This window comes from Eschrichtius robustus, chromosome 11 (genome assembly GCF_028021215.1).
Source record: "Eschrichtius robustus isolate mEscRob2 chromosome 11, mEscRob2.pri, whole genome shotgun sequence".
In the NCBI taxonomy this organism is placed as follows: domain Eukaryota; kingdom Metazoa; phylum Chordata; class Mammalia; order Artiodactyla; family Eschrichtiidae; genus Eschrichtius; species Eschrichtius robustus.
Window position 1 is genome coordinate 89284209 of NC_090834.1, and position 9199 is coordinate 89293407.

Consider the following 9199-nt stretch of genomic DNA (forward strand, 5'->3'; position numbering starts at 1 on the left):
TCCTACAACTAGAAGAGTTTTCAGCCCTACTGTAGATGCAGCCCTTTCATTTCTCGGCTGCAAATGAGATTGTTGGGACTCTGCCTCAGCTGATAAATAACTGAATAATTCAGAAAGGTCCTCAGTCACTTTTTTTTTTTTTTTTGATGAGTGATCCTTAGACATCAGCAGTATTGATATATTACCTACTACTAATGAAATTTCAGAGAGGCCCCCCCCTTGGCTGTCATTTAAATTAGCCCCAGTCACACTATCCTATTACTATGTTTTCTGTTGTTGTTAGTAACACTTACTGCTAAAAGTAAATCCCTATTTGTTCATTTTCTCCTTGTCTCCTCCATTAGTTTGTAAACTTCATGAGAGGAGGAACCTCCCCCTCCCCCAACTTAATCCACAGCACTTTTAACTGTGGTGCAGGCAGGGTCAGTGCTCAATAAATATTTGTTGAATGAACTACAACTATTTATTAAGCATTTACTATGTGCTACGATCTTTAAATCTATGATATCACCTAATCCTCATCAACCTTAAGAATTAGGTGCTGTTATTAACCCCCATTTTACAGATAACAAAATTGAGGCTTAGAATGGTTAAGAAATATGACCCCGGTCACTCATATAAACAGCAGAGGTGCGCTTCAAATCCTCACTGTGATTCCAAAGTTTTTGCTCCTTACCATTATGATAGAGCTACCTTCATGTACATCCTGGTTACTGCTTTGGAGCAGGAATATTCTCACCAAAATCTTATCATTTAACCTAGAGTCACCAAACGGAAGGGGATTTTCTCTAATGCCATGGACATTCATGAAAGCTTAGTAAGAAAAGTGACCAAGAAGAAACCCTGAAGTGATGGCTCAGCATCGAACTGATGTACAACGATGAGAGAGAGAGAAAGCAGATGAGAGAAGTTTCTATTTTCTACCAGATCCGTGTTTATAAATATTGCCCTATTAAAGTGGTTTCTCTACTTCCCACAAGGAAGATATCATCACTTAATGACATTGCCTTGGGAACAGGGACATAGATACCAAATGAGCAAGCAATATATAACTCCTGCTGCTCTACGAAGCTGAGATCATGTTTTATAAACACCATAGAAATTTTATCATCCATCTTGGGCTGAGCGAAACCATATTTGCCCAGCACTCTGAGTAATGGATGGGATTAGATGGATTAGGGGTCTTAAATTCCTGGTTGGAAGACATTAAAAATTTAAGAGCCCTATATAGCTGACTCAAATGCATGTGTCCATGCTGTATAATTAGCAGGCATAACAACAATAAATATATACTATAAAGGGAAGACCAGCAGGACAAGACTTCGAACCAGCACACTCCCTCCCGTGCGTAGCCATTTCCCACTTAGTCTTCAGCTGTATAGATGGTAACCTTGCTGGCCTCGGCTTATTTTAGTACAACAAAGGTTTAGGATCTCTCCATTTCTTTCCTAAGCAGTTTATGTTTCACTGTGAAGTCAGCTTTGAGGCATAAGTAATTCATTGTGCCTCTACTAAACATTCATTTCACTTTGTCTAAAGAGACAATAAATCAGCCTGGTTATTGTTTACTGGAGCCACCCTCAGGTTTTCATGTATAAAAAATGAGCATCCATGTAACTCAGGGGAAGCGAATGGCCACCTGTCTTGCAGGAGAGCTCCCTGGAGACCAAGGAATGTATGGAGGGACACGTTTGCTCGGAACATCCCAGAGATGTGTTGTCTGTCACATAGAGTCCTGCTGTCTTGCATGGCTTAAGAAGAATTGTTTGGGGTGGAGGATGGGAGGGAAGAGGTAAAATTATAGGGTCAAAACCCCATCCGGTGAAGAAAATCCCAAGGAGTGATGACCCTAGATAAGAAACCTAGGGCCCTTTGGGATAGCCCTTTAGTGGAAGACACCTGTGTTCTAGCAATTTCTCATGACTCTGCATTTTCAGAGGACCCTGGAGAGGCAGCTGCTCTTAATAGCCTCAGTTTACAGTTAGAAAAACTGAGAAGTTCCTCCACCTGAGGGGCACCAGTTCTGCATGAAGGGCATGTTTTTGTTTTGGCTTTGTTTCTCTGTCACCCATTATCCTCCTTCATTCTAGTCTGGTTTATAGGGTTATAGGCCTTTGTTTTTTCCCTCAGGAGTCTTCACTTCTCTGAGTTCAGTCTGGGCCTCCCCTCAGCCAAAAGTTCAGAACGCTTCCCCCTGGGCTATGACAACCACATGGAAATCCCCCTGCCCTCCACTTCCTCTCCTGGGGCTGTGTTCCCCATGCTGATGCCACAAACCTGGAGGGTAAACACAATTATCAGCTGTGACAATATCAGCTGAGATTCTGGACTGACCTCAACTCTGACCTAAGAGGAGGAAAATTAAAAGGTGAATGCTCTTCCTTCCATTCCAGGCCTCTCCTTCTGGCAGTGCCAGAATTAAAAACAAAACCCATGAAAGTCAAAGTCAGCCACACTGGTAAATGCAGACTGTCTTTCAAAATGAGGCCTTAGGATGTCAAGTGCTCTCCTTGAAAATTGGACCAGTGAAAACAAAGCTGCTTCTTCTCCTCTAGTGGCTAAAAGCTTGAACTCTGGAGCCTGTCTGGGTTCAAATTCCACCCTGTCACTTAATATCTGTGTAATCTTGGGTTAATTATTTAACTGACGGGTACCTCGGTCTCCCCATCTGTATAATGGGGATAATACTATAGGTACCTACAGATTACTTAAGTTAACATATAAAGTGCTAAGACCAGTGACTGACACATTATTAAGTGCTAATTTAAAATTTTAGCTATTATGATTATGTTAAACCACATTTAAATATGACTCCCTTTATGGCATTCCAATACCCACATGGCCTCTTCCACTGACAACTTACTTGCCACTGAATGCTGCCCCCAAAATGGCCTTCCAATCAGATTGCAAGGATGTCTAGCCAAAGTACCATTCCAAATAACTGATGGTTTGCTGACTCCTGAAGTTGGAGTCTGGTAGGCAGTTTACTGTTGAATGTATGTCGCACCGTAACCTTTCAAGGGAAAAGGTCAAGTGCTTCCCTACCACCTTCTGCACTGAAGCTATGTCATCCTTCAGAGAAATGCAACTACCTAATGGTTTCTTTCCCGGACTTGACACCATGCCACTGCCCATCCCCCCACTCCTCTTCCCAATAGCGTGGTTTACTGACTGGGTCTTGGTTTCTTTCAGGAAAGTCCATAAGGTTGTGCATTTAATATAATACAACACAGGGTTTTAATCAATTGCTCACTTGGTTGGTGACAGCTTTGAAAGTCAGGCCCTGGGAGCTAGGATGTGGTTCCCTTTCTGGGAATGGGTTTCAGGAGTCACCAGGTTCCATCGCTCTGGGCACATAGAGTTAAGAACCCACCAGTACCACTCCACCTTCCAGGAGAGGGCCTGAAAGGCATGCTTCAGTCCAGCAAAGCCCAAGGTGGCAGCACCAAGGTCCTAGGCTTCCTGCTCCCTTCCTCCCATCCCACTTACCCAAGGCTCAGGTCTTAAGAGTTTGGGCCCTCTGGCTACTGCTACTGGACTGGAGAGAACCGGGACAGAACCACAGTCGAACTGCCCAGCTGTGGGGAGAGACGCCAACTATAGATCCGTCAAGCAAGGCAGAGAGCGACGGGGCAGTAAGCTTCACGCCAAGCGAGGTTCAGGGATGGCTTGGTCAAGAGGTTCAGTCAGTGAACAGCCCCCAGTAGCGACAACACGACGCAGAACAGAAAGTAGAAGATCAACCACGACTTTGCCCTCCAAAAGTCAGTCGCTGAAAGAACAATCTCGGGAAAGACCCTTTAATGAACTCCTCCATCCGCAGACCGAAAGCTTTCTCTCAGGTCTTGAATTTCCTTCGTCCTAGGAAATTCACCCCCTGGGTAACTCATGTCCGACTTCTCTCCCACCCCGTCCATGGGTCGGGGGCCCGCGTGCTTACCATTGGCGTTCTTGCCGCAGATGAGATGCTCATAGGGCTGCAGGACGCCCCAGAGCTCGGCATCATTATTGATGACCATCTCCAGGGCCTCAACGGACACCTCCCCGCCTCCGGCCCCTCCGCCGTCGGGGCTCTGGCTGGCCAGCACCCTGGCCCGTATCTCCTCCACCAGATTCTCCATGCAGGCGGTGAGCGAGATGGCCGCGTACTCGTGGATGCGCACGGAGATGCGGGTGTCCACCATCCAGCGGAAGAAGCGGCCAACCGAGAAGGTGAGGCCGCAGCGCGCCGACTTGCCCCGGCGCAGCCCGTCGCCCGCGCTCATGCTGTACAGGGACAGCGCCTTGACGGCGGCCAGCGCGCAGCTCTCGGCCAGCGCCCAGCTGTGCACCAGGCGCACGGCGCTCTGCACCTCGAAGCGGGTGCACTTGGCGTGCAGCACGCTCAGGCGCTGCGCCTCGCGGGCCACACGGATGAGCGCCCGGCGGAGCAGCCCCGCCAGGCGCCTAACCGCCTCAGCGGAGAACAGGGGCTGCCGCCGGCCGCCGGCACCTTTGCGAAGCACCCGGGCCACGTCTCCCTCGGTCCAGGGGAACTCCTCCAGCTCGGGGAGGCGCGGGCAGCGCGAGAAGAGGTCGGCCACTTCGGGGTCCTCGGGCAGCACCGTGTTCACCGTGTCCCAGCTGTTGTGGCGGCTGTTTATGGAGCCGGAGTAGCACCACCAGGCCGCCCCGCGGTGCTGCTGCGCCGAAGAGTTGAGCGCCTGCGAGTTGGACTTGGAGGACGAGAGGCTGAGCGAGCGGCACGAGTCCCCGGCCCCATACCCGGAGTCCAAGGTCAAGTCCTCCAGCGTCTTCAAGGTGGAGCTGTACGTCCCGGCCATGGGGAGCCTGCCGGGGGCGGCCTCGCCGAGCGAGGGGTGCTCACAACTCCATGCGTCCTTCCCCAAGTGGGCAGAAACAAGCTCTAGGCTCTCCGGGGCGCCCTCTTTCCTCTCGGCGCCGCGGGGCTCGGCGGCCGCATCGCCCGCCCGCCCACCCGGCGGCCGCGGGAAGGTGGGCGAGATTCGCGGCGGCCGGAGCCCCACGCTCCCGGCGTCTGGACTCGAAGCCGTCACTGGAACGGCCCCCCGCCGCTCCTCCTCGGCACTACCCCTGGCTCACTTCAACTTCTCTCAAGCAAAGCGTCTATCTTCCGCGGAGAAGGAATCCCGAGAGAACAGGGCGGCGGCAGCAGAAGGAGGCGGCTCCGAGAGCTGTGCGAGTACAAGACCAACCGGCGAGGAAGCACTCGACAAAGTTCTGCGCGGCGCCCGCCGCGCGCACGGGCTAGGTACTCGGCCGCCACCGGCATGCAAATAACGCGGGGCAGCCCACCAATCATCGGCCGCGACGGGCACGGGCTGCACCAATGATCTCCCACAGAGGCGGTCACTATGCAGATTTCACTCCGCCGCGGGTAAAACCCCTCGGCGGCGGAGGCGGGGCTGGAGGCCGAGGGTCTGGTAGAGCTGACGGGAGGACGGTGGAGGAGGGGGAAGAGAAGGCGAGTGAGTGAGCTGGGAGGTGAGGAGCAGAGACTGGGAAAGGAGGGATCGAAACGTTAGGCTCGGGAGCTGACGAATTAAAGAAAAATGTGAAGGAAAAGCCACTGTGCGCTGCCCCTTTCCCGTCGTCCAGGCTTAGGGCGTTCGCAGCTCCCTTTCAAGCCCTGTGCTGCCGAACACCGACGCCAGCGAGTTGAGTGTGGGCAGGGAGCGAGGAAGGTGGGGCTGGGGGAGGGCACAGCGGCATGGGGGAGGGGACCCAAGCCAGTCGCTCCACTTCTCTCCTAAGACTTTCTGCCAAGGCCCTCCCTTCTTCCAGACGAAACTCCAGTGAAGTTGGGGAGGGAGGAGGGACGCCCCTGTTTGCTTCTCTTCCCAGATCCCTGTGGTTTTCTTTACGGTGCTCTCTAAACTCCAATCAGACCAATCTCTCCCTAATCTGGCATCTGATAAATGGACGGGCTCCAGGAGGCCTGCGATTCCGCCCCCCCCGCCCCGCCACTTGCAATATTACACATGCAGTAGTCTGAGTATTACTCGGGGAGAGGGCTCTAACTGATCAGATTCTCAAGTGTCTGTGTCTTCGCTGTAACAACTGTACAATACCGCTTGCTGTGTTGGATCCTTCCTGTCCTAGGAGCCAGTGTCCGATTGTGTGTATGTGTGCGGGGGGTGGGGGGTTGTTACACACGTGTGTAATGGGTGTGCGAAGGTGAGAAACGTCCCTCCCTAGCACTGGCCTGCGCTCGGAACACCTGGCTGAATGCACCTCTTCCTAACGGTGTGCCCTTGGGCGAGTTATCTGCCCCCCTCAGGACTCGCTTTCCTTGCCGGGTAAAATGAGAGCTGACCTCCAAGCAGCACCCTTGTAAACCTGTCTCAGGCGGGTGTTCAGCGGCGGTCAAAGTTCGATTGGTTCCAGCAGATCCATGCGCGGTCCCACTCCGTCCCGCTGCTGTCCTGTAACTATTCACACACACGTGCACGAATGTGCATATGCCTCCTCCAGTGGAACCGCAAAATCAAGGAGGAGACTGTGAACGCGGTTCCCCCAAGTCAGCCTCCTCCCGCGCTCTTGAATAGCTCCTTTGTGCTGTATCTCACACGGTGCTGACCTTGGGCCGTGAGTTGGATACGAACTAGAAATGTCTGGTTTGTCTCTTTCCTTCTTAAATTAATGGCCCTTTCCCTGTGAAACTCCTTTTTCGTTGGCAGTTTGGCTTAATTTTGTCTTCCTGCGCATCTTTATTTATGCAATACCGCCGCCTCATGGTTAGGGCTGGGAATGGCGTCAAGGATGGAAGTACTCATACGAAGAAGTCCGCAGGGACCAAATCAAGAGAGGACACAAGGTGTGACTACATCTTATAGAACAAGAGATGAGAAGTCGAAGTAGGTAAGGAGGTTCCATTTGTCAAAAATGCGAAAATCGAATGCAATTTAATATTTATTAGGGGAAATATAATACTAAGGCAAATGTCGCCCTCTAATGGATGTTTACAGGAAAAAAATTCGGGAAAGTTTTTTTGTTTGGGTTTTTTTCTTTTCTTTTTTCTTTTCATTTTGTTGTGTGCATCCTTAAAAAGTAACGAAAATGACAACTGGAAATTTAGGACGGGACTTACTGAATGGAAAGATTATCTAGGAAACTATCTGGAATATTTCTTGGGGGAAAAGAGCAGATGGGATTTATCTTAATATATTCAAGTTACTTGATGACTTGAAGTGTAAAAATAATCAAACATGCCTACAGCCAAATTTCAGAATGCTGTGAATGTTAAGTTGCACCACAAGGATTTGTTCAGCAAAATTCAGCGGCTGGAAACGTTACTGGACAAACAACTGAGTTCCGTTAGTAAATTACAAGGAAAGAAAGAGATGGAGAGGAAACCTATACACTGAAAAAGACTTAGAAGACATATCAGCCAATCACAATGTGTGGAATTTATTTGGAATTTGTAGGGGGTTTTTTTAATCAATAAATATTTGACCTTATGAAACTATTGGAATATTTGCTATTATGAAATCATTGTTAGTTTTTTGATGTGGTAATGGTAGTGTGGTTATGTTTATTAAATGTTCTTATCTTTTAGAGACATACTGAAATGTGTCTTTTAATTTTCACCATTAAAACAAAGAAAGAAAAATCTTTATGGAAACATCTGGTAAAGGGGCTAGAAAGTTATGAAAGACAATTAAGACTGTAGATCTCTTGCGTTTGATATATTCCCCAAAGAGTTCTATAGTCTGCTTGAAGACTGGAGGTACAAATAAACCCAGAGTGTGCTTGTGTTTGTGTTTTGTGTGATGGGGGAGAAAGAAAGAGAGGAAGAGAGATAGTGATAGAGGACAAGATACACTGAACCATTTTAAACACGAGCCAACTGATTTCAGTTAATCTTTTGGGAAGTTGGCAAGCCGGATGAAGTACAAAACTTTGGATCAAGGAAAGAATGCACATGGCTTCTTTTTTTTTTTTATAAATTTATTAGTTTTTTATTTATTTATTTTTGGCCGCATTGGGTTTTTTTGCTGTGTGCAGGCTTTCTCTAGTTGCGGCGAGCGGGGGCTACTCTTCGTTGAGATGCACAGGCTTCTTTTTTTTTTTTATAAATTTATTAGTTTTTTATTTATTTATTTTTGGCCGCATTGGGTTTTTTTGCTGTGTGCAGGCTTTCTCTAGTTGCGGCGAGCGGGGGCTACTCTTCGTTGTGATGCACAGGCTTCTCACTGTGGTGGCTTCTCTTGTTGCAGAGCACAAGCTCTAGGCATGTGGGCTTCAGTAGTTGTGGCATGGGGGCTCAGTAGCTGTGGCTTGCGGGCTCTAGAGCGCAGGCTCAGTAGTTGTGGCACACAGGCTTAGTTGCTCCATGGCATGTGGGATCTTCCCGGACCAGGGCTGGAACCCGTGTCCCCTGCATTGGCAGGCAGATTCCCAACCACTGTGCAACCAGGGAAGTCCTGACATGGCTTCTTACATATATGTATGTGGTTAATTAAGGCAATCTGGTAGTAATGTGTTTAACCTTAGGAATGCAAATTATATTAGAAGAAGAGAAAGCAGACCCACTTTCTCAACTCAGGCCTGGCCCAAACATAATCTTTGAAGAAAAACAACTGTCATGTGGCTGGACAAGTTAATAAGAACATGATGAAACCATAGCAAATATTGGGAGAATTCCCAGTGGAGTGAGAAATTAAAAAACAGATCTGGGATTGCCTTTGCAAAAGTTATGTAAGGCAGGAGCTTGAAATAAAATGTAGAAACTTTATCTTGGGCAAGGTCTCATATTTGTTATACAGTTTCTTACAAAATCAAAAACAATGTGAAGGTTAGAGAACAAAATACTGTAGAATTTATCTTGAAAGAGAAGGGGTTAATAATCCCAACTATTTAAGTACAGATAGAACTCTCTTATGAGAAAGGTAGATTATGACCTTGACTTTGGAGAGTGACCAAGTTTTAATTTAGTTTATGGATCATGTTTGGTACATCCTTTCAGCAACATTTATTGAACACCTACTGGGTCTAGAACTGGGCTAGGTACAGTAGAGGTGCATTAGACAAGGTCCCTGCCATAAATAAAAGCATGGCCAATGTGTAGAAATGGGCATATGAGACTAACTCTTCTGCAAAACATGCTTTGTGGAGCTTTTCAAAAACCACTGACCAAGGGCCATTGCCAGGTCATTGACTCACCACACAGATTGAT

At 48.4% G+C, this 9199-nt stretch overlaps 1 protein-coding gene and 1 long non-coding RNA gene across 3 annotated transcripts in view; one reads left to right on the forward strand and one right to left on the reverse strand.

Annotated features, from left to right (window-relative positions):
• Nucleotides 1–5263, reverse strand: part of ABTB2 (ankyrin repeat and BTB domain containing 2) — a 177411-nt gene extending 172148 nt beyond the window's left edge. For both annotated transcript variants that reach the window (XM_068556473.1, XM_068556472.1), the window contains exon 1: nucleotides 3941–5263. In XM_068556473.1, coding sequence (XP_068412574.1) covers nucleotides 3941–4823 — 883 coding nt within the window. In that variant the 5' untranslated portion in view covers nucleotides 4824–5263. The remainder of the gene's footprint in view (nucleotides 1–3940) is intronic.
• A 187-nt stretch (nucleotides 5264–5450) lies between these two features.
• Nucleotides 5451–7447, forward strand: LOC137772695 (uncharacterized). The gene is made up of 3 exons (XR_011075519.1): nucleotides 5451–5505; nucleotides 6702–6882; nucleotides 7240–7447. It is a non-coding gene; the product is annotated as an uncharacterized lncRNA (long non-coding RNA).
• The last annotated feature ends 1752 nt before the right edge of the window (nucleotides 7448–9199 follow it).